The sequence below is a fragment of the Colletotrichum godetiae genome (assembly GCF_030913485.1).
Source record: "Colletotrichum godetiae strain CBS 193.32 chromosome Unknown BDP55scaffold_45, whole genome shotgun sequence".
In the NCBI taxonomy this organism is placed as follows: Eukaryota; Fungi; Ascomycota; class Sordariomycetes; order Glomerellales; family Glomerellaceae; genus Colletotrichum; species Colletotrichum godetiae.
This window is the reverse complement of record NW_026851293.1, coordinates 251646-277616: the sequence shown is the minus strand read 5'-3', so window position 1 is coordinate 277616 and position 25971 is coordinate 251646. Positions and strand designations below refer to the sequence as shown.

At 52.8% G+C, this 25971-nt stretch overlaps 9 protein-coding genes and 1 non-coding gene across 10 annotated transcripts; 3 read left to right on the top strand and 7 right to left on the bottom strand.

Annotated features, from left to right (window-relative positions):
* Window positions 1–695: 695 nt before the first annotated feature.
* Window positions 696–3273, top strand: BDP55DRAFT_732143 (glycosyl hydrolase; the record flags this gene model as incomplete). Its single annotated transcript, XM_060579905.1, has 4 exons — window positions 696–1350; window positions 1405–1968; window positions 2024–2432; window positions 2487–3273. The coding sequence occupies 4 exons, from the start codon at window positions 696–698 to the stop codon at window positions 3271–3273; spliced, it is 2415 nt and encodes an 804-aa protein (XP_060425654.1).
* A 986-nt stretch (window positions 3274–4259) lies between these two features.
* BDP55DRAFT_732142 (cytochrome P450) lies at window positions 4260–6069 on the bottom strand (the record flags this gene model as incomplete). Its single annotated transcript, XM_060579904.1, has 5 exons — window positions 4260–4419; window positions 4499–4665; window positions 4727–5041; window positions 5102–5893; window positions 6016–6069. The coding sequence occupies 5 exons, from the start codon at window positions 6067–6069 to the stop codon at window positions 4260–4262; spliced, it is 1488 nt and encodes a 495-aa protein (XP_060425653.1).
* A 2805-nt stretch (window positions 6070–8874) lies between these two features.
* BDP55DRAFT_289172 (FAD dependent oxidoreductase) lies at window positions 8875–11005 on the top strand. The gene is made up of 7 exons (XM_060566539.1): window positions 8875–9440; window positions 9507–9787; window positions 9840–9901; window positions 10012–10090; window positions 10143–10252; window positions 10320–10544; window positions 10594–11005. Exons 1-7 carry the CDS (start codon window positions 9039–9041, stop codon window positions 10734–10736), a joined length of 1302 nt encoding a protein of 433 aa, XP_060425652.1. The 5' UTR covers window positions 8875–9038; the 3' UTR covers window positions 10737–11005.
* Window positions 11006–11882: 877 nt separating this feature from the next.
* On the bottom strand, window positions 11883–13709 carry BDP55DRAFT_560085 (uncharacterized protein; the record flags this gene model as incomplete). Its single annotated transcript, XM_060569960.1, has 1 exon — window positions 11883–13709. The coding sequence occupies one exon, from the start codon at window positions 13707–13709 to the stop codon at window positions 11883–11885; it is 1827 nt and encodes a 608-aa protein (XP_060425651.1).
* Window positions 13710–15541: 1832 nt separating this feature from the next.
* Window positions 15542–17305, bottom strand: BDP55DRAFT_560073 (uncharacterized protein; the record flags this gene model as incomplete). The annotated part of the gene is made up of 1 exon (XM_060569958.1): window positions 15542–17305. One exon carries the CDS (start codon window positions 17303–17305, stop codon window positions 15542–15544), a length of 1764 nt encoding a protein of 587 aa, XP_060425650.1.
* Window positions 17306–18316: 1011 nt separating this feature from the next.
* BDP55DRAFT_696728 (Alpha/Beta hydrolase protein) lies at window positions 18317–19177 on the bottom strand (the record flags this gene model as incomplete). The annotated part of the gene is made up of 1 exon (XM_060577604.1): window positions 18317–19177. One exon carries the CDS (start codon window positions 19175–19177, stop codon window positions 18317–18319), a length of 861 nt encoding a protein of 286 aa, XP_060425649.1.
* Window positions 19178–19669: 492 nt separating this feature from the next.
* BDP55DRAFT_t269 lies at window positions 19670–19770 on the bottom strand. Its single transcript has one exon. It is a non-coding gene; the product is annotated as a tRNA-Ser (tRNA).
* A 373-nt stretch (window positions 19771–20143) lies between these two features.
* On the bottom strand, window positions 20144–22016 carry BDP55DRAFT_675601 (transcription initiation factor IID, 18kD subunit-domain-containing protein). The gene is made up of 4 exons (XM_060575758.1): window positions 21694–22016; window positions 21417–21506; window positions 20531–21337; window positions 20144–20465 (listed from the first exon to the last, which is right to left on the bottom strand). The coding sequence occupies exons 1-4, from the start codon at window positions 21730–21732 to the stop codon at window positions 20460–20462; spliced, it is 942 nt and encodes a 313-aa protein (XP_060425648.1). The 5' UTR covers window positions 21733–22016; the 3' UTR covers window positions 20144–20459.
* Window positions 22017–22245: 229 nt separating this feature from the next.
* Window positions 22246–24547, bottom strand: BDP55DRAFT_675597 (fungal-specific transcription factor domain-containing protein). The gene is made up of 2 exons (XM_060575757.1): window positions 24331–24547; window positions 22246–24264 (listed from the first exon to the last, which is right to left on the bottom strand). Exons 1-2 carry the CDS (start codon window positions 24397–24399, stop codon window positions 22384–22386), a joined length of 1950 nt encoding a protein of 649 aa, XP_060425647.1. The 5' UTR covers window positions 24400–24547; the 3' UTR covers window positions 22246–22383.
* Window positions 24548–24828: 281 nt separating this feature from the next.
* Window positions 24829–25827, top strand: BDP55DRAFT_732136 (carbon-nitrogen hydrolase; the record flags this gene model as incomplete). Its single annotated transcript, XM_060579903.1, has 2 exons — window positions 24829–24888; window positions 24949–25827. 2 exons carry the CDS (start codon window positions 24829–24831, stop codon window positions 25825–25827), a joined length of 939 nt encoding a protein of 312 aa, XP_060425646.1.
* Between the last annotated feature and the right edge of the window lie 144 nt (window positions 25828–25971).

Here is a 25971-nt window from a genome sequence, read left to right as displayed (position 1 = left end):
AGCTTCTCTTTATATCAACAGTAGTTCATCCCAACCTTGCCAAGCAGGTATGCACCGAAATGCCCCAATCCCTCTGTCAAGTTTGTTGGTTGCATCATCGCCATTAAAAAATTGATGTAGCGGGGTCCGGCAGCGGCGCTGCCCCGCAAAGACGGGCCCGTGGATAAATCAAGTGATTTACTTTGAATTTAACCGTAAACTCAGAAAGGCCACCATGACTAGTAGCACTGAGACAGTTGAACAAGCTCTTCGCAGTGCCCCTTGGCGAAACAGAGAGAAATTAGACGAGGAGCAAGTCGATCGTAGTTTTCTGTGATATTACTACTAGGTACTGTGAAATGCTACAACAAGGTCTCAAGCTTCGCCAAATCAATCGAGAAATCATTGCATCGTCCATCACCCAGACTGCAGCGGGCCTGCCAAGGAGAGGGGATACAAGAACATGCTGCGATAATCTAACGATGCCGGCGTACTAACCAATCCAAGTATCGTCTGCCGGCACTTCCCCATCATGTTTGTCGTTACATGCGGGGAAAGTGGATATAAACAACTTCCAAGGTTGTAGATCACCACTCCGAAATCCAACGCTTCGGGTCAATGCTACCCGCCAAAATGTAATAAGAAGCGGCTACCTGCATCAGCCGGTGGGATTGAGGTACTCGGTTTTTTTAGTTCAGCTGTCCAACCTGAACATCATGGGAGTGCTTCACAAGTTTGCCATTGGCCTCAGCGGCGCCGTGGCCGGGCTATCCGGATTTGTGCAAGCAAAAGACTACACGCCATACGTCGACCCATTTCTTGGCACCGAGGGCCCCGAGCCCGGGTCATCTTACCAAGGCGGGAACACGTTCCCCGGCGTGACACTTCCGTTCGGAGCCGTGAAAATCGGCATCGACACCACGAGATGGGATACCAGGTATCAAGCTAATGCGGGTTACACCGTCGAAGGAAATGTCACGGCAATTTCCATGTTGCATGTCAGTGGTACGGGAGGCGCCCCTACGTACGGCCTCATCCCGCAAATGCCTCTCACGACTCTGGAAGGGGTGAATTTTCTCGACAACTTGACGTACATGCAGCCGAGGGCTAAGCATGATATTGCCGAGGTCGGCTACTATAAGACATCTCTGGAAAGTGGTGTTACAGCCGAGATGAGCGCCAGCATGCACGTCGGCATCATCAAGTATGAGTTCCCTAGCGATGGCGGCCGCCATATTCTGGTGGATATTAGCCACTACCTGCCGACCCGCGGAAAGGAGTCTCAATGGTACAGCAACGGCTATCTGGAGCGTAGTGAAGATGGTTCTTCGTACACTGGTTATGGTATATATAGGGAAGGCTGGTCTCTTGGTGAGTTGAAATACGATATACCTCTAGGATGATGGCCAATCCTGACTGCGATAGGCGGCGACTTCAAGATCTACTTCTGTGGGCAGTTTGATAGCGTGCCCGAAGACGTCGGACTCTTCTCCGGCATCTACACGGACCCGTATTGGCCCAATACCACAGATGTCAAGCCATTCTACAACAACGACACGACGGTCAAAGGCGGCGTAGACGGGTACCAGTACGCCAACCGAGTCGGAGGCATCTTTACATTTTCACCTAGTGTGGCTAGTCTGACGTCTAAAGTGGGAGTGTCATGGATCTCCTCCGAGAAAGCTTGCCAATTCATCAAAGACGAAATCCCCCATAATGACCTCAATCAGACGGTCAGCGAGGCAAAGTCTCAATGGAACGACGAAGTTCTTTCCAAGGTTGATGTCAAGACCGAGAACCAGACGCAGTTGGAGATGCTCTACACTGGACTTTACCATGCTCACTTGATGCCCTCCGACCGAACTGGGGAGAACCCTCACTGGACGACCGAAGAGCCGTATTATGACGACTTTTACACGCTTTGGGATACTTTCCGCTGCACTCATGCGCTAATCTCGTTGATATTGCCTAGTCGGCAGGTTGATATGAGTAAGTACTGACGTTTAAAGTCCCCACGGTTGTGACAGGCACTCACAAAAACCAGTTCGAGCCATGATCGACATCTGGCGACACGAGCGATTCCTGCCGGAGGGTCGCAGCCATAACCACAACGGTCGAGTTCAAGGTGGCTCCAACTCTGACAACGTCCTCGCCGATGCTTACGTGAAGAAGCTCGACACTAATGGCCTCATTAACTGGGCGGATGGATATGCTGCTGTGCGAACCAACGCCGAGTTACAGCCATATAACAACTTTGACTTCAACGACCCAACAGGAAGCACCAAGGAAGGTAGAGGCGCCTTAGATGACTGGAAGAAGTATGGCTACGTTTCTGTCAACTACGGTAGAAGCGTGAGCAAGACCGTCGAGTACTCTCTGAACGACTTTGCCGTGTCGCAAATTGCCAAGGGTGAGGCACCTGAAGAGGCGGCAACCTATTTGAACCGCTCGACGTAAGTTCTCTTGTCTACGATCTGATTTATAAGGGCCATAACTTACGGAATCAGCGGTTGGCAAAAGATCTGGCTCAAGGATGCCAAGGCACTCAACTTCACCGGCTTCCTCGCTCCCCTCAAACCTAATGGCACAGTCTTCCCAGGCTACAGCCCACTCGAATGCGGAGAATGCAACTGGGAGGCCATCTCGTACGAGGGAACGCCATGGGAGTACAGCTTCACCGCACCGCACGACATGTCTACCCTGATAACCTTGATGGGGGGCCCCGTCAGCTTCGAACATCGACTCGACACGAGCTTCATCCCCGGGTTAGCCGAGCAGGACCAAGGAAATAACGGAATCGGAGACATGATTTACAATCCCGGAAACGAACCAAGCTTCATGACGCCGTTCTTGTACAACTATATCGGACGTAGGCAATGGAAGAGCGTGATGAGGAGCAAGCACATTGTCGACGACTATTACCACGTCGGCGCGAGCGGTATCCCCGGTAATGACGATGCGGGAAGTATGAGTAGCTGGCTCGTGTGGAGCATGCTCGGTTTGTACCCGGTGGTCACGCAACCCATCTACCTTGTTCTTTCCCCCCGATTTGAGGAAATCAGCATACGACTGGGCGTAGACGGCGGGCTCTTGCGGATCACCGCAACTGGCCTTGAGCAAGGCCCGTATGTTCAAAGTCTTAAGGTGAACGGCAAGGACTGGGACAAGAGTTGGGTCACTCATGAAGATCTTCTCGGGGAGAACTTAGAGGGAGGTCAACTTGAGTTTGTGTTGGGCGCGGAGCCCGCGGAGTGGGACTCGGGCGAATTACCGCCCAGCCCGGGTGCACTTTGAGAGCTCGGTTTCCCAATTATACGGAAATGCAGATGCGGTACTGCCTAATGTATGTACTAATCTCGCCGAATCTTTGCCGCAAGTAGACACGTTTGTGTGGAGTGTCATCTGGTCACCTAAACTTCATCTTGACCCTCTCGCAATGTTGCTGCTCGCTTTGGATGAAGAATGATCTGCGATATCTCCTCGCTTTTGTTTAGAACTCACATCTCGGATTCAGAAATAATTGGGTTGACATGAGTTACTTGATTGAGCTCACTTAATTTGGGACCATACATTCAAGCGAGCTTGCAATAAGACATGCCATAGATGATCTAACCAGGTACCATGGGTCGCATATGCAGCTGTCGAGTCCTCAACAGGCAAGTCACAATGGCGAATGAGACCCTCGAAATACAACGTCTTCATCTCAATCGGCGCGTTCGCTTTCGCAATGTTTCACAGGGATTCTCGTAAACGGCCCGTCACCCCGAAGTTGATCTTAGATTTAATGGGGGAAGTCTCCAGCTGCAGGGTTAAAGACACAATGTGACGACCTCAATCATCAATGGACTGCCACAGGCTGATCAGCCTACCAGGTAGAGAAAAACGGCCGAGCAAATGGGCACCCCTTGATAAAATCTGATTCTAGCGTAACACTTGTGTTGTGTGTCTTGACAAGAAAAAGGCAACAAGTTGCGATGTGATTGCAGATCTTTCGAGAACGCTCCCGTCTCACCCTCATGGCTAAGATAGTGTTATCCCTGTGCAGCCTGGACTTTGTCTAATTGAGCAAAATCTACACTGTTTTGGGCCGGCGGTATGAACTAAGATATATGAATACTATTTGTGCCTTATAAGAAATACGCCTAAAATGCCTGCGAGCTATGTAACTTGTAGTCTATGTGTAGAACTTGTGTGAAAGTGTCGTGTCGAGTATGAGAAGACGGAGAGTTGCGGGGCAATGATTCCTGGTTCGCGTTCCGTCCAATGTCTGAGGAATAGATTCAACGCCTGACCGGCTTCAGGTAGGCATTCAGAGGACCCTTCTCCCAGAGCAGGTAGATCTTTTGCCTGCTAGCCCAGTCACGACTGTCGTCGGCAATCTTGAGGTCAAAGTTCCACAACATGCGGGTGACAATAAGGCGCATTTCGACGTATGCCAAGCTGAGTTGACAATAGATGTCAGCAATCATTCACCAAAGTCCGGAGGTTGAGCTCTGAAAGAGATCCAAGGAAAACTCACTTTCTTCCAATACAGTTGCGAGGTCCAACGTGGAACGGCTGGAAGGCCTCCTTGTCATCGCTGGCGAAAACGGGATCTTGCATCCATCTCTCGGGGTGGAACCCAAAGGGATCGCGAAAGTTCTTTTCGGAGTGATACATGGCCCACTGGTAGACGGAAACAGTTGTCTGCGAAGACCGATTGTCAGTTTTGGTCATATTACGATAGAATGCTGTCAGTTCTACTTACGTCTTCGGGCACGAAGTGATCCGCGATAGTCGCGCCTCCCTTGGGGACAATGCGGGGCAGACCGATAGGCACAGGAGGGTACAGGCGGAGCGCCTCTTCGAGGCATGCGAGGAGGTAGGGAAGGTTGCTGACGGAAGTGAAGTCGATCTCACTCTCTTCCTTGAATGTGGAGCGAATCTCGTCGGTCAACTTCTTGTGCGCATCGGGGTTCGTGAGCAAGTAGTATGTTACACCGGAAAGCAGTGTCGCCGTAGTCTCGGAACCGCCGATGATGAGAATGCTGCTGTTGGCCTTGAGCTTCTCAAAAGTCATGTTCTGTCAAAGAATGTTAGTCTTTACGTTTCCCTGAAGTCTTGAAGACTTTTCGCAACGTACCCAGTCCTCCTTCTTCTTCAAGAGACCCTCAATGAGGTCAGGACGCGAGCCCAAATCCATGCGACGTCTGAGCTTTGCCTCGGTAAACTCCTCGTGGTGTGCTCTTTCGCGCTTGGCCTTCTCAGGGACCATAGCCATCATCAGCTTCATGACAAATGGGTAGTGCTTTCCAGTTTGCAAGACAGTGCCCAACCGCGCCATCTGGAAAATTGCGGCAACCCAAGGATGGTAATCTGAGCCGTCAAGGCAGCCAAACGATTCACCAAAGGCAAGATCACCGATAATGTCGAAAGTGGTGTAGTTGTACCATGCCGCAAGATCCAAGGGCTTCGCGCCGTCATCGCCGTGCTGATGAAGTCTCTGGATGAGCAGGTCGACGTATCCCTTGATCATGGGCTGCTGGTCGCGCATGCTCCTCTCGCTGAAGCCGTGCGCCAGGGATCTGCGCAGAACAGTGTGCTCCTCGCGGTCTGAGCTGACAATATCCGCGGGAGCGCCGGGGACGGAGCGGTAAAACTTGAGCGACTTCTCCATCTCGGCGCCGCCCTGGGTCTTGTGGCCCATGATCTCCTTCCAGGCGCGGGAGTCGTGGAAGGCGAGCTCATCGGGGGCGATGCGCACGACCGGACCGTACCGCCTGTGCAGGTCGAGCATGTCAAAGGGGAGCGTGCCGGTGAGGAGCTTGTAGCAGAACGGGATGCGGGATGTGCGCATCCATATCGGGCCAGGAAACTTTCGGAGCGGGTGCAGGAAAAGGCAGTAGAATGCTTGGGCGAGCTGGTAGGCGACGTACTATGCATTGGAGAGAAAGTTTGTTAGATTACGGTGTCTGATTAAGTAGTGTAGCCTCACGGAGCTGAAAGAATCAAGCTTTCAAGTGCCGGCCGGGGTAGAGCGGGAGACGGGGGACTTACAACGCCTACCACCAAACCAAGAGTATTGACGAAACCAAGTTCTAATAACTTCATGTTTGCGAATAGAGTCGGTTCTCTGCAAAAGCCACGATGCGACAGAGATGGGAAGGGGAAAGGTTGAAAGATGCAGAGTTCGAGAATGAGTTGACAACCAGACCTCGAATATCAGCACATGGCAGGGCGTTCCATCGAGCTGGTTTTATTCCCAAGTTCAGACTCTCAAGTTCAGACGAAAGCGAGTTACGAGTAAGATAAAGAAGATGTCTAAGCCTTAAAGGCGGGGAGGGGGTGTGTGTCTTGCTCTCCTTTCCCCATAGCATCATGGCATGGCGGCGGACTTTTGGGCAGCGTTTGAACTTGGTCTTGGACGGTTTCTCTCAGGTCCCATCTTTTGCAGAGGAATGGCGTGTGACAAGCGACCCTCCATCTCCATCCCATGGTTGTCCCGCCCCCAGTATGCCATGCTTTGGATTCCTTCTCTTTCCCTTCTGCGGAAGAAACTCGAACTCCACTCATGGCGTTTCACTACAATTACCGACATGGCGAACAAATGGTAACCGTCCTGGGCGTGGATCACATTAGTGTAGCAGTAGCAGTAGCTTAGCTGTCGCGGCCCGCAGCCGGTGATCAGTGCTTTACTGCTTGCCTCCTCAAGGCAACGATAGGGCAAGTCTTCCAACGTTGTCGTGTAAAGAAAAGGGATCGGTCTCGTGTTCGGTCTCGCACTGAGGGCCCTTCCATCGTGGTCGTCGATCGTTTGGCACCGTGGACGGGGTGCTCCGTGCCATGCGTGCAATGTGCATAAGGGGGTGGTGAAAGAGGAACCGGGAACGCTGCAACGGTTCAGTTGCCATCAAATGTCTTGGGATGTGCCAAGTTGGATTCGGGGGGGGGGGGGGGGTTTGACGAATCACAAAGCCACAATTACGATGCCGCGGCAGCTTTACTGCTTTTACGCGGGGATCTTGGCCGTTGAGTGGGTTGTTTTGAGGTCCGTCTTGGCCTAAGCTAGCCTCGAGGTTCGAGCCCTTCCCTCCACCGACTGCCCATCCGATTATTCATTACTCGTGCTTTTTGTGGTGTGTGTGACTTGTGTGTGGTGTGTGGGGGGAACAACCATGACGAAAGTCGAGACGCAGGCGGACTTGTCATTGGAGACCTGACGAGTTTGCTGGTTCGAGAGATGGCTGCAGATCAGTACGACGTCCCGTCAAGCTGGATGAACCCCCAATCTCTACGACGGGTTTTTGGATGACATCGACATCCCGAGACCGACCCCGAGATGGGCTTCCCAGAGATCGCCACAGGCAAGTCAGTCGTGGCAGTGAATGAGACATCGCAGAATGGCAATAACGCATTGCTGACTTGCTAAATCCGACGAAACACCTGATGAGCGGAGTTTCTCTCTACCATGGTAAAGTAGTTGAAGAGTGGCTGGATGAGACGCATAGCACTAGTTGGCGATGACCATTAACATCGCTTGGAGTACGAAAATTCACAACCTTTACGCAGCGCGGGAGTCGGGAGTGATTAGTTATTGCTACCCACAAACTTTCGGGAATTAAGCAACACCTCGGAGGACAGAACGAATCCGGGATTGAACGATGCTCGGCTTTACCCCTTGCGGTTACCTCTTGGGTTGTTAGCTGTGCCAAGTCGGGGGATTGACGAGCGCCGACTTCCGCGGCAAACTCTTGTAAATAAACTCTCGAGCTCCCCCACTCCTACTCGTGACGGGATGCTGGCTGTGTTGATATGAAGCGAGGCAGACAAGTTTTGATCGTGAAGGGCGCTGCTGTTTCTTTCCTGACCGTTGACCTCTCCCTTAATATTTCTAGTCCTTCGATTCCAAGTTCTCTAGTATTTTTGATTCCTTTGCGAAAACTCACCTGCTCCTTTAGTTTGGCCTCGTCTTTTCTCCCTTCAGGGCCATGTGGGCGGGCATGTGCGTTTGATGGGTATCGAAATGTCCTAGGTAATTACCACGCACTCACGAATAAACTTCACGTCACGGTCTCATGAAGGCGTCAAGTCCTCATTCTCCCCAGGGGTTTTGAGAAAGGTAGGCTTCTTCTCGGGGACCACTGGTGTTTACGTTCATCTCTACACCCATCGACCTTGTTTCCAGGAGACTCGAATGACGCTTCTGCTGTTGATTGGCACATCCGTCCGAAGCGTTCGCCCAGCCACGCACGCTCTCTTCACAGCCATGAAACTGCACCCATAGTACAACTATGCGCAGCAGCCTACACGCATTCACAGATTGCAAAGACTGAGCCCTCTATCGCGTGCCCACAAAACATGTCAAATATCTATGTCAAACCAACGAGCCTGATCTTCCGCATCAAGATATTCTGCCCAAACAATTGGCCAACAGATTTTCTGCTGGGGTCCCGTAGAGTTTCGCCTGATCTGCAAGCAAGTCGCAGGGTCCCAGCCAGGACTTCCCCACGATCGGTCCGGTCCGAAGACCTTCGGCCGACGAGCCCTCTTTCCAGCAGATACAGGCCCTCGATACTGATAGTGAGAGAAAGCCTTGGCGCAGTTCATGATGGGCAGAAAACTTTAGTTTCAAGAGCTGAAAATAAGGCTTTCAAGGCGCCATCGAGTGTTTGGCATTATTGCAGCATTAATAGCTGTCAAATCCCCATTCGAATTGCACACCGTGCTGACCAGAATCCGCTGCTTGTCTGACCGCAAAACATTTCCCCAACGATGGATCGAGTGGCTTGCAGGTTGCTTGCCGGCCATCGACGCCAGTCCGTGAGACAATATCTGAGCTGCAACATAAGACGACGCCTCCTGCTGCATACATACAGTCAAGTTATGCTCCCCAAGACACTTGATAAAGTTCGGCGTTCGTCCACTCCGGAGCATGCGATTACCCCTCCTTTTCTCGATTTTGTCTTCAGCTTCACCTTTCGTAGCTGCTGGCGAGCCCCCCTGCGAAAATACGAACTCAACGTTGAACGACTCGCTGTGTTGATTGAGGGTGTCTGCCTCTAGCGCGCAATAGATCCATCATGCTGGACATTGCAATTGTTGGCGCCGGAATCGCGGGGCTTACGGCAGCAATCGCGCTCCGGCGAGCAGGCCACTCGGTGACAATATACGAAAGATCGTCCTTGAACAACGAGATCGGTGCCGCGATCAACGTGCAGACGAATGCTTCGCGTCCGCTGGTGGCGCTGGGTATGGATCCGGTCAGGGCGAGGTTCGTGATGGCCACGGACAGCCGACTCATGCGGGGGGATACCTTGGAGGTGACCCACGAACTCAACCTAGGGGCCATTGCAAATAGTTACGGCTCGCCGTGGTACTTTGCACACAGGGTCGATTTGCATGAGGAACTGAAGCGAATGGTGACTGCGGCTGATGGCGGCCCGCCTGTAACTTTCAAGTTGCGGAGTGAGGTGACCAGTTATGTGAGCTTGTGTGGCTTAGGAATCTGACTCTGTGCAGAGACATCGACATGCTGACGGTGTAATCAGGATCCAGAAGCTGCCAGCTTTACTCTTCGAGGTGGGACAGTCGTTTTTGCGGACCTCGTAGTAGTGGCGGATGGCATTCACAGTGGCGGCGTCGAGGCAATTCTGGGGTCACCCAATCCCGCGTTCCCAGCGGCACAAGACAACTTTTGCTACCGGTTCTTGATCCCCATGGATAACGTGCTTTCGGAACCCATCACCTCCAACCTATATAAAGACGCAGCTGGAGGCTTCAGAATATTCCTCGGGGACGGCAAGAGAATCGTCACCTATCCATGCAGAGAGTATGTTGATCAGCCGGCATTACCCACTGAATCTGCGACTGACATGATCTAGCAATGAGGTGCTCAATTGCATTGCTATTTTCCATAACGAAGTTGATTCTTCTAGCAAAGAAGGTAAGTGTGTCTGCATAAGCGTTGTGGTGGCATGCAGGTCGAGGCCACCAGGGGCAGCAGTGCTCAGCTTTGCTGGCTGGAAAGAACGAAGAGCTAACCTTCATTCTCAGACTGGCACAACTCTGTTGACAGATCCCACTTACTGAAGCTTTTTGATTACTTTCACCCCAGTGTGTTGGCTCTTCTTCGGTAAGTGAGAACTTCAAGCAACGCAAGTCCTGGCGGCTGACGGGTTTCATAGCAAGGCAAACGAAGTGAAGCAATGGCCTCTACTATATAGAGCCCCTATACCCAAATGGAGGAAAGGTCGAATGATTCTCATTGGGGATGCAGCACATCCCATGCTTCCACGTAAGAGATTCATTCTCGGTCTTCTTTGGCCTAATTTGTCGTGCCTTTACTCACATACTGCTTGTAGACCAGGGGCAAGGAGGTGCGCAAGGCATCGAGGACGGCGTTGCCCTCGGCGTGTGTCTATACAACACAACCGCAAAAGACGATGTGATAGAGAGACTGGAAGTATTCGAAAAGATTCGCAGAAATAGGGCCAGTGTGGTCACCATCTTCAGCAACGCAGGACAAGACGAGGCGCAGAAGATCAAGGAGGCTGCGTCGCAGTTCATACCTGTCGAGCGTATTCCTAGTGAGTCACGCCGCCGATGCAAGGACACACATCTAATTGAATTGAGCAGCAAATCCACGTGGATTCTATGATTTTCATTTCAGTTACGACATCATGGAAGACGCGGCCGAACACATGCGGAAGCTCGATCCCAACTTTAGGCTTCCCGATTCGTTCCTGCGGAACGAGCCAGGAAATCGAGCGTTCTTGTGAGCGAGGAGGAAGTAAGCGATGGAATCCATGAGAGGTTTCAGTCGTGAATGATCGTGGCCTGCTGTGTAAGATTGAAGCTATTAATGCTCTCGTTTATGGGGTACTTCCTTCCACTTGGTCAACGCACGCTAGTCAAGGTACCTGAGGATGTTGGATACTGAAGGAAGGCAGGACGGTACTACTTGATTAATCTCAGAGAAGAACCAGCGTCATTTGGGTTATGACAAAGCAGGAGAAGTTTGCATCGCTCATGCCAATCCTGAAAGTCGTGGTGGCGGTGGTGTTTGATGTGGCCTCGGGGTCTTCCTCCGTTTCTCCGCCACCCTTCGTCGCATCAACATTCGGGCCATGTTCATATTCCTATATATCTTTAACCCTGGCTTTTCCTAGGGCTGGCCGTCTTGTCTGACTGACCCATTGCAGTCGGCAACTTTCTACGCCATCACTAAATACCTCAGCGGAGGCGGCAAGCTTCTCGAGCTCTTCCATTGTTTCGGATCACGAACGAGGGCGGGCGACTTGGCGACCTGTCACCATCATGGATCGCAGCGCCGACAGATGGAACGAAATTTCACCATTGCTCCGGTTTCTTATTGTTCTCGGAGTGGTTGAGACACTTGCTACCATCCTATATTTCGGCATCACATTGTGGTACCTGGCTAGACACAAAAAGCCGATCGATGATGAGAGCGTACGTCCCGTTGCTTGCCCACTCCTCCCAGTACATGACTGACCCAAGAACCTTCTTTCTTAGCAGCCCCATACCAGCACCAAAGGGATACGCGGTGCCCGCGGCATCGTCGTGACAATGAACAAGATGAAGGAACAAGCCCCTCTAGCTCGCATCGTCTTGGCCCCCGAACGAAGAGGAGGTCCTCGGGAAGAAGCCTGGACCGATCAACCTTCCGTCAACACCCTCCGTTACAGCAGCTACCCCATTGTATGCCGTTCCAGAGGCAAGTCGCAGCAGATACTCGCTCTCAATGATGGCACTTCAATCGTACGATCAGTCTTGACTGCAGGCGGTACAACTACGGTGGGAACGCGAAGGATGGATGGGACCCTGCCGAAGGGCGGGCTTTCTTCACTGCATTGGCAGGCCTACTGATACACTCTACGACTTAGTAGTATACACTCTCCACCACTTTAGCTCCTGTCTTCCGCCCGTGACTGTTGTTCCGGTGCGTAGACCCGCTGAACTGCGCGGTCGTGGGCCGCCTTGAGCAGCACCAGCTCGCGTTCGTGTCTGCTCCGCATCTCCCTAGCATCGGGAGGCAGCATTGTCTTGTACAGAGTCTCTCTCGCCTTGACCTCGGTACAGCGTGCCAACACGGTCACGCTTGCCAGCCATGCGGCCAGGAACGCGAGGAATGCTTTCTGTCCCATCAGCCAAGAGTCCAGGCCGAAGAAGTGCACTACCAGCAGCGTCACACTCAACAGGCATTGAGCGATGGGCAGCGCCAAATCCACAATAGGCCACACATTTGGACCAAAGGCGCCTCTATCCTTCATCTTTTCTTCGTAATTCATCAGTTCGTTTTTCCACTTGAACTCGCATTCGTGTGCTGATTTCATGTCTACGAGGCGCAGATGGTATGCCTCCGTCGCGTATACGATACGCGAGTGCCGCTCTTCGTACGAGTTCTTTGGCTCAGCCCACTCGGAGAAGAGGGCATCGAGCTCTGCTTTTGCCTCGCGGACCAGTCGAGCTCGCCGGCGAGGCGTATCGGGAGCCTCGACTCGGGTTCCCGCGGGTACTACTTGGGTTGGTGTTGATGACCTCGTCCTTGATACTGATAGAAAAGGCAAGGTTTTGTCGGTTTCGATGGTTGGAGATTTCCCTAAAAAGTCTCCTGATTCGTACTCGGTCGGGTCCGAATCTATTGGGTGTGCTTCATAATCGTCGTCGGACCCATAATCGCTTTCGCCGTCACTCTCACTCTCACCGTCCTCGTCCTCGCCCTCGTACTCAACATCGTCATCCTCACTCTCCTCGGCTATGAAGCTAGGGCCGAACCGATAAGGGTCCTGGTCAGCGCTCTCACGCGCAAACATTTCGCAGATTTGGATCAGCGCGTCAACGCATCTCCTGTCCAGCTGCGAATCACTCTGCACCTCCTGCTCCCTCTCGCATACCCTGCCGATCGTGTCGATGCACTTGTTCACAACAGCAAACTTTGCATTCTGCTCGGTCACGCTCGCCGAGGTCGACGCAATCGCCGCGCCGGCCTGTTGCTTAGCCAAGTCCCTCAGCTCCTCCAGCGTCTCCTCGACCTTGTCCAGCCGCTCCACCACGTTGGAAAAGCTCCCCACCGATTCTGTGGGACTATCATCCTCATCCTGCTCCGGGACGGCCTGCGGGAATGACGCGAAGCACATTTGAGGCGCGTACATGGGCGAAGGGGCTGTATGCGGTCTCTTTGGCGAGTTTATCGTGCCCGGCGATATTGCGCTCGCCGGGGACATGGGCGATATGGTGGTGCTTACTGATGACCGCCTTTGAATCTCTGTCCAACCTGCCACCATGCGCTTCATAAACGCTGCCTGTTCGGGCATGATCTTGACGACCTCATCGGCTGCACTGGAAATAAAGTCGTCCGGCAGGAGAACGGGGCAGGTTGATGAGCGGCGAAAGGGCGGCATGGAGACCGCCGTGGATGGGCGGCTGCTGTAAGTCGCCGTGGACGGACGGCTGTCATTCTTTTTTTCGGTACGTTCTGACTCGGAGGTTGTGTCCTGGAGCTGCTGTTGCTTGTAGGCGTCCACCTCGTCAAAGTAGCCGTCCAGGCTTTGTGAAGATTTGCGCGATGAGGCGGGCGTCTCGATGCCGTCGTAGCTCTCGTCTTCCTCGTCCCCCTCTTCCTCATCATCGTACTCATCGCTGGAGAACATCAAGTCACCGAGTTCCTCAGAGAGTCGTCTTGGTGCGAAGGTGGGGGACCCTTGTCGGGGACTGGCTGGGAGATCCCTCATTGTGCTGGTGTGTTTTGTTCCGTTATGTGTGTAGAGTTGATGAGCTGTTCAAAGGTCTCAAGTGAGGCTCCGGTTTTGAGAATTATGGATGAGTGAGTTGTTGCTTTGCGTGGATGAAGCGCAGTTTGGAGTGTTGGTCTTGGTCAGCTCCCAAGTGGGCGCTGGTTGGGATGAGGGATTGCGAATTGCAGCAAGGGGTGTGAGTGAGTGAGGAGGGATGCGTAAAGGGGAGGGGACCCTTGGCGCGGGGTGAGTGGGCTGGGGGGCTGGCGGTGAGTGAAAAAGGCCGCACGATGGTCAGTTTGCGTTGCTGCTGAAGGCTGACTTTGATCGCCCAAAGAGCACGATCCTTTTTTCAAGATCTCGGGGATATTTTGTTACGATGAAGGAAAGGGAAAAAAAGATGAGATGGAGCGATCTATAGAGCTAGGATGAAACCTTTCGGAAACGGCTTGCCGTGGTTTGTGGTTGGGTGCAGTTTTAAGAAAAGCTGCAGCCGGAAAAGACTAAAAGACTCAAAAGACCAAAAGGAAAAAGAGGAATGTAGTATGTATGTAAGGTAAGGTAAAAAGGTATGTATGCAAGTCTTGCAGATGCGCAGAAGAAGGTGTTTCCGATCGGCGGTCAAGATAAACTTCGGTCAAGACCTAGGCACGGACGGGACGTCCATCCACGAACATGAGTATATGACTGCTGTATGGGTACGAAGTATGGCTGACGAGACTGAGAGGTCAAAGGTATGAATGGATGGATGTATGAGCAAGTGAGTGAGTGGATGGGTACAGTAGACCACAGAGAGAGAGAGAGGCAAAAAGAGTGGAATCCAACGCAAGAGAGAGACGAATGATACAAGAAAGAAGAGAGAATGAGGGATAGCGCGCCTCTCGAAAGGGGATATCCCAAGTCGAATCACGCGAACGAAAGGTAAGGGAAGGTGAAGATGGGTGGATTGCAAAGAGAAAGGGCAAATCGGCCGTTGGCACATGCGAGTTTGTGTGCGTGGGTTGTGGAGTTCGTTCTGCAGCAAGCTACACTTTTAGCTGGGGAGGGGTTCGTTCCAATTCGTTCTGGATCTGGCCCAAAGTGCGAAAGACTGACAGGGGTTTCTGCATCACTTTGGGAGACTTTCGAGAGTCTGGGCTGGACAACGCAGTTTCTGTCGGTCTACCCGTCCATCGGTCGAGACCCCTCCGGCCGGTCACCAAGTTTCTCGGATCGCGGAAACAAGATTCAAATGCGTCAAGCATGGTCGTCTGAAGAGAGACTTCAGTGTTGTCGTCAAATGTCGTTACCCATTGATGTATAAATGTAATATCGTACTGTACAGACTTTGTCCATCCCTTGGAAACCCTGCCTGATAAAAAAAACCCCCCCAAAAAACCAAACGACGGCCAGCGACGGCCAGTGGTATCATAATCTTCGTTAATGCAATTTTTGGCCATCTTCCATCCCTCTCCCTCCCTTTTGTCGGCGTCCCTCTGGTCGGTGACTCTCCCTCCTCGAAAAAACAAATGTCTCCATAAAGCGCGGCCCAAAGCCCACCTGCATGATGCCACGTCAAATATCCCCTGTAGCTGCAGCAAAAGGGCAGCAAAAAATACACAGTAGGCAAAAGCCATGGACCCCTCCTCGGCTAGGGAACAACGCCGCAGCCGCCGTGCTATCCCCACACACCGCTCTCTGCCTCCCAAACCCAGCCACCTCACCGGACGAACCATCCGCGGCGGAGATCGCTTGTGCGCTTGCACACGCGTGAGCGTGGGCGTGGTACGGTCAGGGCCTGGCAGAGAGGCACTACTACTTCGTACGCACGCGATGCCTTACGTCGGGTTTCAACTGTAACCGTACTGGATCCCAAGACCGACTTTTGGGTTGTCGCCGCCAAGGGGACCGCCCACCCGCATCTTCTTGGTCGGGCTCACCATATCCGATCGTGCCTCTTGACCATGGCTGTTAGACCCACCCCCATTGAACTTGCGCTTGTCCGCACCACTTTTAGTGATGCCAGAGAACAGCTTTGCCTGGAGTCTGGCGCTCTTCTCTGCCGGTGCCGGTGTGCCGTCGCGAGAACCAACGGAGCTGGCCACCTCGAAGCTCTCACGGGGATCGCGGCGCAACATCTCTGACGCCGCCTGGCTCGCTTGGCTCTCGTAGACATCCTCGTCATCGTTGCCACTGCCGCCGGGGAGAGGACGACGAGCACCACGTGAGTTGCGAGACGCTTGCGAGAGGAACGAAGCCGATTTGGCGACAGACTCGAGGGCCTGACGAGCAAGCTCCTCATTGTCGTCGGCTGAAATGGTGCTCTCGCGGCTCTTGCGTGCGCGCTCTTGAACCCGCTCCTGGATGGCCGGTGGCGGCGTGCCAGGAATCATCGACGAGTTGGTGTACCTATACCGAGGCTCGCTCTGGGGAACCAGGTTCACGGAGGGCAAGAGGCCAGACTGCTGCTCATGGCGCTGGGTGCGGGAGAGCGGCGTCGTTGGCAGGGCAGACAGAGACTGTGCGTTTCGAGTGTGCTTGGGGGGCATGCGGGGCGCGGGTCTGACCGCGGTTGTGGGTGTCGAGGGCGCGCTGTTGTTGTCCTGGCTAAGAGCCTGCAGCAGAGCCGCAATGGGCTCGGGGCCGTGGTCGCGGTCGACCACCCTGGCCTCACGGTTGGCTGACCGAGGCGTCTGCTGCTTGGGAGTCGCTCGGTGAGGCTGCTGCGGAGTTGAGACGGTGGCCTGCTTGGGTGTCATGGCACCATGAAAGATTCCGCCTGGGCTGCACAGCATGTGAAAGTGTTCCCGATTCTCCCGGATACGGTTTAGGAGCATGTCGCGCTCCTCTGTAAGACCGATGATCTCCTCCTCCTTGTGTGAAATGACCTTCTTGGCCATCTTGACTCGTCGAATAAGACCTTCGTTCTCGTCCGTGGCCTCTTCATACCACATCTTCATCTGGAGGTACTTCATCTGCGCCGACTCTGACGCGGCGCTGAGTTCGCGGACGGCGTGGCGGGAGTACTCTGCTGTTCTGAGAGCCTCGATCTCTCGCCTGGTCATCTCGTGCTCCACGGCTGCCCTCTTCGCGTCCTCATCGGCCTGGAGACTCAGTAAGTTGTACTGCAGCTTGTGGTGTGCGGCCTCCATCTTCAACTTGGCGTGTTCTGCGATGCTAGCCTGCATCATGGCCCGAAGTTCGTCTGCGGTGGCTTCGACGACCTGCTGGGGGGCGGGTGGCATGTATTCGGCACCGAGACCTCCATCTCGTCGTACAGTCGCGTTGTGGCCTGTGGCGGGCGGGGAGAAGAGAGCGGATCGTTGGGAGGCGCCGTATGCGGTCTGTAGGGCGCCGTTGCCCGTATGCGCGAGCAATTGTGACGAGGGCGGCGGGGTCAAGGACGAGGGAATCACGGCGGAGGAGCTCAGACGATCGTCGTTGACTTCGGTCTTGAATGATTGATTGGATTCGGCGGGCGATGCGGGAACCTCAGTCGAGGGGAGTGTTACTTGCGACGAGTTCAATGCGAGGACATCGTTGTCCTGAGGTGTTGTGGGAACGGTCGTGATATCGTTGGGCTGCTGGGCCGCAGCATCGGGGGCGGTGGCCATGATGGAAGTGGGAGCGATAGTTCGAAGCGAGCGAGCTATGCCAGAAATGCGATCGAGAAGATGCGTATGTTTGGTAATTGATTGATGCAATAAGAGCGCGGGGCAACTGTATGTACGACTCTAGTATAGTAGTGCCGGTCTGGGAGCCGGAGGGGGGTGAGTGCGGAGAGGAGGCGTCGCGTTGAGAACCACGTCAGCGGTGGAAACAAGGCAGCGTGGATTGGTTCAGAGTAGCCGGCGATGACAGAACCACAGAAAGACGATGGAGCGTTGGGTTCGATGCAGAGATATAGAGACGAGGAGGCGGGGGAGGAAAAGGAGAAAAGAGAGCAAAGGCTCCTTGGTAGTGTCTCTGTGCTCAACCGAATGCTCTTTGTCTGCCGCACGGGTTACCTGTGGATGTGTGTAGTGTAGCGTGTGTTTGTGTGGTGTGGTGGTGTATTGGCGATGGTTGGTGGGCGGTTGCTGTGGGAGCAGATGGAAACGGAACGGCGCACCCAAAGCACGAGCCAGCGGAACACCAAAGAAGAGACACAATCAGCGGACGGCCGGGGCTGGGAGGACGACGGCTCGTAGACGGGAAGACGAAGGGGGACGGGAGCTGGGCCGCGAAGGGAAAAACCAGGGAAAAAAGGAAGGCTGGCGGTGGGAGGCTGAGTCGGCGCTAGTCCCAGAAAAGGCCAAAGGTGGGCTCGGTGACCGGCGAGGTGAGCAAGGTTGGGAGCATGGGCCAGGCCAAGGTGAACGGTAAGTGATTTGATTGGTTTCTTCACCGAAGTGCTAGTCCCCCCGTCTTTGTGCTCCCAGGACTGCCCCTTTTCTGTTAATTCAATTCACAAAAGCCACCAGAGCGACCAGAGGCTGGGAACGGAAGCCGATTGCAATAGCTTCATCAACTCCAACCACCAATGCCCTAATAGAGTAAGGATGATGGTGATAATTTTGTTTTCTTCGTTTCCTCCTAGGATATCCGTTGACTCGCGACTACCTTGGGTTCCACGGGTTGATTGATCACGCCTTGAGGTAGCCCAGAATCACGTCCTTAAACTGCTCAAAGTTGTCGACAAACGGGACGTGACCCGCGTTCTTAATCACCTTGAGCTCAATTTTGTTGTCCTTACCAGCCGCCCTGAATCCTTTCTCCACGCTGTCCCGCATCCCCTGCATTGCCTGTGGCAGATTCGCGTCCTTCTCACCAACAACCAACAGTGCCTCGTCAACACCTGAACCAATCCTCTCAAACAGAGGTCGAATATCGAAGCTGTCGCTCTGCAGCGCAAAGCAACACGTCTGGAATCCCTCCACGGTAGTCTGGTTCATGATCGTGCGTGCGCGGGCCGCCTCTTCAGGGTTGGCCTTGATCCATTCGGCACCGAACCAGCGGTCCATCGTCTGGTCGACCTGGGCCTCCATGTTGCCGGCCTCGCCCGCCGCCTTGGCCCGCGGGCCGAACAAGTCCTCCACCCCGGCGTGCTTGGGCGACGAGCTGATGGTGTCGCAGATGGCCACCTTTTGGATGATGCCAGGGTACTTTGTCGCAAAGTAGAAGCTCGTCGCGGCGCCCATGGATACTCCAATCCACGCAAAGAGCTTCTCAATCTTGAGCGACTTGACCAGAGAGTGCACGTCGTCGGCTATCGTCTCGAACTCGGTGTCGAGCTTCTTTGGTGCCGACGACTTGCCGTGGCCCGGCTGGTCAAAGCGCAGCGTACGGAAGCCGTTGGCGTGGAGAACCTTGACAATATGGTCCCAGAGCGTAAAGGGCGCCGCAAGCGAGTTGGCTAACAAGACGACGGGCTTCGAGTCTGGGCCTGAGAGGTCGTATGAGAGAATACGGCCGTCAGGCAGGTTGAGTTGATGTGCAGCTGCCATTGTGAATCACACTCTTCCGGTGATGTGATGTTTGGTGATGCTCGACAATTTTACTCAACGAACTCACGTGAAGAATGAGTGTTGTAAAAGAGGCAATGGACCAAAACGTGAATCTACGGAATGAAGTGACGGACCTTCCGCGATTAATATCAGAGAGACGACAGACAACCTCAACCTTTTGTGACTTTCACGTCGTCATGTGACGGCCGCGGGGTCGGATCGGGGTGGCAGCTTTCGGGAACTGGCAATGGTGGGGTTGCCTCCTGCCCGGCACCCGATGGACAATAACGTTATCTAATCGTGATACGTACCATCACACGGGTGCCGTGGCGTGCGTGGGTCCCTACAGCCTCTCCCACACTGCTCGGTATCCAAATTGTCTCATCACAGCCAGCTCAACAATGCTCCAAACCAAAAACTGAGTTTGCCATCAACAAGAGCGAGAGCACCGGATGACGATATGTGAGAAGCAAAAATACAAAAGGTAAAGTGCGTCAAGGACAGGATTCGAACCTGCGCGACCGAAGCCACTGCCTAATCTGGAATCAAGGTTTGATAGCAGGGCAGCCCATTAACCACTCTGGCACCTTGACTAGTGACTATTGTTGGCGGTTGAAGTCCTCCAACGTGCTAAGTAGGGTCCAGCCAGAGCCTGACCGCCCTGCCCATTTGGCGCGACCGCAGCATCTAATGTCCCGTTTCGAAAGGCAGAAACTCCAATTCGTACTTGCGCGAGGATTGACTTCAGGTGTGGTCGGCGAACGCTAGCAAGGTGTTTGAGTGTTTTTCTGGAAAGGTGACGAGTAGGAGAGAAGGAAGAAACTAGATGTAAAGCAAAAAGTCAGTGAGAAAAATCTTTCAGAGCTAGCTACTTACTCACCTTACTCGGTCGCTCCCAATGGCCACTTGCTGCCCCTGGTTCGCTGCAACCTCAAGGCGTGGTGGCGGCAACAGTGCAACGAATAACCGTGCTCCATGGTGTTACTGTTACAGACCCAAATTCCGAGTTCAGTGATCAAAACACCAGAGAGAAGCACACTTCTAAAATCAATTGAGGCAATTGACGGAGATGACATTTTCTCCATGGACTATGCAGCAAGGCTGTCAATTTGTTAGATCAGTGTTACCTAGCACGGATTTAGGGAGGTGGTAATAGTGAGACATTTCAGAATCGATTCTCATGTCCCACGGCAGCAGTTTGGATTTAAACCTTGCTACGACCGTATAACTTTCTAAGAACCCGAACAGAAAAGGAAGCATCCATCAAGAGCATGCAATGAGATTATAGCTATGATGTAGTTTTGTCAGCATATGCCTCTCATCATCCCAGCCAGGGCATGGAGCAATACTCACAAGTCTCAACGTAGATGGCTGCGAAAGTCTGGTTCCATTCAACAACGTCCGACTCTTCTTCGGTCTCCCCTGCAACTGCTGGAACGCCATCCGGACATGCCTCACGTCAACCGCCTTCCTAAGACCCTCCGGTTCAGCGAATAACCCACCCAAGCCCGCCACCAAGCCCCTCTCTTCCCTAGCTACCGCCGTCCCCTTGCCGAGACAAATCGCCTCTTGCTTTTGGACCCTGAGTGCCTGCGCAGTCAAGTTCTGTACCATTTCACTCGTCAAGAACCCCAGAATGTCCATCACATCGTCATTGGGCTTGTTCTCTGCAATCACGCCCAACCCACACCACTCTCGAAACCTCTTGGCCTTGCGGTAGGTCAGCGACGCGTGACGGTACTCTGACCACGTCGCGTACTCCGCAACAGTCATATCCCTCGTCCGGTCATCATTCCTCCTCAGCTTCTCCAGCGCGGCCTCGCTGCTGGTGATGTCCACCAGATCCTCCTGGCTCGCCTCAGTGACTTGCTCGGAAAAATAGGATGCCACGTCCCATGGGAGTGTGACGGTAGGTAGCCTGGCCTTGCCGCCGGCAGGTGCGTCGTCTGTAGGAGCGGCGACGTTTTCTTCCATGTCGGCTTCGTCGACGAAGCCTTCTTTTTCGTCAGAGTCTTTGACGGTTCTGCGGATGGCTTTCCAGGTAAGGAAGATGCGGAGACGTTCGACGCGGGCTTTGTCGTGGCGGACTTGGAATATTAGGTCGTTATTGGAGAAGACGCGGGAGCCGCGGCGGGCGGCGAGGTCGCTGGCTGTTTTCAGCTAGGAGACTTTGATGAGCATGCACCTTGTATCTTGCGGTGGTGGACGAGTGTGAGCTATGGGTGCGTAGGAGAATTACCAGGTGGATGACTTGTTCTCGGATGATGTCCTCAATGAGCTTGGTGGTCTGTACTGAGACATCTTGTGGTTCCCCTGCAATGTACATCATCTGGTTGGCATCATGTCAGAAATGGCTTCGGCCTTTGATATGAGGCATAGGATGCGAAACCATGGTCGTACAGAAAAGGGGGAAGGGGCGGCTCATCAAGATTCAATACAGGCTGATGCCAACCGAGGAACTTCTAAAGGCGTGGTGATATGTGTTCTGGGAATCCTTACGATTTGAAATGGCTTACCTGTTGGATCTCTTGTTTAAATTTGGGCTCCATAGCCATAACAGGAGCCGCGTATCTTGGACGAAGACGAGGGAATTGGGTGTAAGGCAAGACAGTTAGTTGTGTGGCCAGAGAAGAACCAGAACGGTATCAAAAGAGTAAGGAACAAACAACGAGGGAACTCTTGCTTCGAGTTCCCAAAAGCGAATAGTCTGAGAAAACAAGCATGGCAAACATGTCGGTAGAAGAATCCATCTTGGCTATTTTATACAAGCGTGTAAGACGCTGTGGGTGCGCGCTATTTATTTGACACTGTGTCCGCGTGTGCCGCTGGGCATTTGGTGGTGATGAGCGAGTTGGAGAGGGAAACTGGGGATGAAAAAGCGCGGGAGTAGCTCTACTTCGATCATTTCTGCTGGTACAAGGCCGTGCTGCTGGGATCAAGTCCCCTTACCCATGAATCATGATATCTGACTGGATCACTCTGACTACCCGTCTCCACACGGTTTTGCCGACACAGTGTATGGAGTGCGTGTTAATGCCCTCCCTGCCCTATCTTCGTCTGTTAAAATACGAACATCAAATTGTTTTTCAGAATATAGAAGTTCATTTCAAGAATACTGGCTGGATCTTTCACTTTCCTCGAGAATAGTTGTCAAGTCAACTACAGATTATGCAACAATAGGTATCATCATCTCTCATGACAACTAACTACCCCATCAAGGTTTCGTATCCCTTCTCCATCATGACATCCATCCAATACACATCCTGCTGCTTCTCATCCATACAAGTCCACGTCTCTTTCGCAAGAATGATCATCTGCCGTATTGGCTTGGCTGCCAGGATACCCTCAAAAGATGCAAGACGTGAGAGGACCAGCCGTCTAGCGTGCAATATATCGGTCGTGGTTGATACTACTTTTAACCTGGGACTAGAAGCAATGCTTGCCACAGCTGTGTCTACCACAGAATCCAAAGAAGCAAAGCCACGATTCATAGAAAGCTCGCTGCAGATGCTTACTAAAAGCAGTGGCTGGATGGATCGAGACCGCGACGTGATTGGGATATCCTGCAAGAGATCGAGGATGTGTAGGGCAAGACAAGTCAGCCACGTTCCATGGACAGTTTCCGAATCGTCGGAAAGGCTGGGATCCGTGTCTCCTGGTATATCCAGCCATGCAGACGGACTGGCTGACGCCACATCTTGTAAGAGTAGATCAGGAAAATTGCGATAGAGCTGCAATAGTCCAGTGCACCTGTATGCCTCTGCAGCTTTCAAGAGATGGTCAGTTGGCGTCATGTCATCGCCTGAGTCCATGACTGTAACCTCTCTTGGAAGTTCAATCTTGCAAAGCCGCGAGTGAAGCTGCTCCGCCGTCTGAATGGCGGCAACTGATTGCTCAATGTCGTGCCTCGACGAGCGCTGGCGGCTCCGTATCCGTTTTCGCTCTTTCCTAACCAGGGCCCCAACCTGGCCTACAATCTCTAATACCTCTACTCCAATTCCCGTCTGCGGATGTGGCATCCTCGCGTCATTGCGACTCGGAAAGCGAGGTGGTTGTGGCTGAATGGCTCCAGTGGACGTCGGTGAAGCCAACTCCTGGTCGGTCACGAAGGAAAGCAGCATCCTCCAGTAAACAAGAGAGTTATAGAAGAAGAAGCGCTTTTGCTTGTCCGCCATTGCCAAGTTGCTTTCTTGGGCTTCAAGATGGAGTAGAGTCTCGGCCAGTAACTCAAACTCGGATTGGCCCAGTTTGCTCGGATCATGCCAACAGAGACTGAAGCCTAGCATGACCAGCGCCAATAGTGATGATGTATCCGTCGGACCTGCTTTGCTTTCTTTCCATAGAGCATTGACAGCCTGATCTCGAAGCCGGCCACTCGCTGTCGAAAGACCAGGCGAGACCTCGGCCAAGCAGGCTGCTGCCATGCTTTGCGTGACGTAGTATAGAGACGGCGAGTTGCCCCAGAGATTGGAAATGGTCGTTCTGTATGGATTCAAGTTGCTGTCGTAGCAAGACATCATTCCGCAAACTTCTTTGAAGTAGTACTCCACTAGCACTGATGTATTGTCTTGTAAGGAGGGCGATAGTGGAGATTCGTAGCGAGCTACTCGCGAGGGAACCGGGTTGTTTCGCTTCTCAATAGCGAAGAGACCATTGCCCGGACTGTTGGGGGTGATATTCGGCCACAAGTCATCGGTTGCGAGTTCTGGCAACCAGGTAGAACATGATGTCTCAAGAATCGTAAAAGGAGTTGGCGGCTCAGCCGGCAAGTCCGAGAAAGGAAATGCATGCTCTAGATGGTTGCCATCTTGGAAGTCTATGCTTGCCGGTGTGTTGATATTTGCAAACTGACTGAACAACCCCACGTCACAGAGATTCTTGCCAGATGAATCGAAGGACTGTAGAGATCGACATTGGTCTTTAGTCCTTTGCTGCCGGCTTTCTGGTTCGCTATTTGTAGGAGTCGTGATATCGATCCTAGGTGATCTTGAGGTTGGCGACCATCTGAGAGGCTTTTGGTAGCCGGGGCAAGGTATCCCGAGCCTCTTACATCTTGAGCAATTTGGCTTCAGTTCGTCGCATTTCAACTGACAGAAAGCATATTAGGACTTAACAAGATGAAGGGTAAACAACGCTGGTGATTGGTCTCATACTCGTTTAGATTTGCATACTGCGCATCCATTGCGGGATCTGGTGATCGTTTTTTGAGACGTTGACAGCATCTAGTCATACTAAGATAATCACAATCTATGATAAATGACATAGCAGCACAATTCAGTGAAGCACTCGTTCAAACTTGTGATTCCTGAGTGTGAAGCTTTCCAAGTGCTTAAGCAACGATTGTCTCGGTGGATGAATGAACTGACTCGCGTCCGGATGCGGGGAGCTTATCAGCAGCGGAGCGCTCGGGGGATTGCATGACCCAGCGAAGATGAGCGCATGCTCGCCCCCATCCGCTAAGCCGAATCCGGTTCCTCAACGCGAAGGAAAATGATGCTGGAATGGGGAATGATTGATGAGGAGACGATGAAGCTCAGTCTCGTTCTTCTCTTATTCAAAGTTTGTTTGATAAAACTTACTGGAAGCACTAAGCCACGCTCAAGCTGTATCAAATCCCAGCGCTATCAGTTCTGATCTTATAATCTCTCAACATGGCGGCCGTCTCAGGAAATCAGTCTTTCAAGGTCGCACTGCTACAAATCAGTCCAAAGGTGAGCCCACTATCGACGTCACTCTAGCACGAACCATCGCCAACTCTCACCTTTTCGCAGGTTCTGGATGCCGAGCACAACTTTGCCCATGCTTCGAAACAGATTCGGCTTGCTGCAACTCAAGGAGCATCGCTTGCCGTTCTACCAGAATATCATATGACAGGATGGGTGCCGGACGAACCCTCATTCGCACTTAGCTATGAGGAAGCTCAAAGTTTCCAACGCCGATATCAGCAACTCGCAGCCCAAGTGCACATCAACATCTGTGCCGGCACAATCGTCTACCGCGCACCAGATGACCAGCAGAAAAATTCCAAGCCAACTCTTCTCAACACCTCTTACTTTATCGACCATGATGGACACCTTTTGGGCGCCTACACCAAGACCAACCTCTGGATTCCTGAACGCAATCACCTGACTTCAAGCATCGACTATGCGCACAAGATGCAAGTCGACGAAGGCACGCCTAAACCTCATCAGGTCTTCGATACGCCGTTGGGTCCCGTGGGAATACTGGTGTGCTGGGATCTGGCCTTCCCAGAAGCGTTCCGTCAGCTCATTCTCGCAGGAGCAAAGATCATCATCATGCCCTCGTTTTGGACCTTGTCCGATATGAGCAAGGAGGGTCTTGAGTATAATGCAACGTGCGAGAAGATGTTTGTGGAGTCTACGCTTACTACGAGGGCATTCGAAAACACTGCTGCCATCATCTACTGCAATGCAGGAGGACCTTCGGAGCAGGGCTTTTTTGGTTGCAGCCAAGTTGCACTACCCATCGTCGGCAAGGTTCCAGGGAGTTTTACAGACGGTGAGGATGGCATGCGGGTAGTGGACGTGGATATGCGAGTTGTTGAGATCGCTGAGCGGAATTATCAGATCAGACAGGATTTGGGACGCGTCGATTGGCATTATGGTTATGTGAAGGGGGCCAAGTTGTAGTTTAATGAAAGAAAACGCTACCTATACCTGACTCCATGATATCATCCATGGTCTAGTTCAGATGCGCTGAATGTCAGCACTTGCAAGTCTAGATTCTTGTTTGTACCTTATCATCAGTTTTATCCGATGCGGATGATGCCTCAA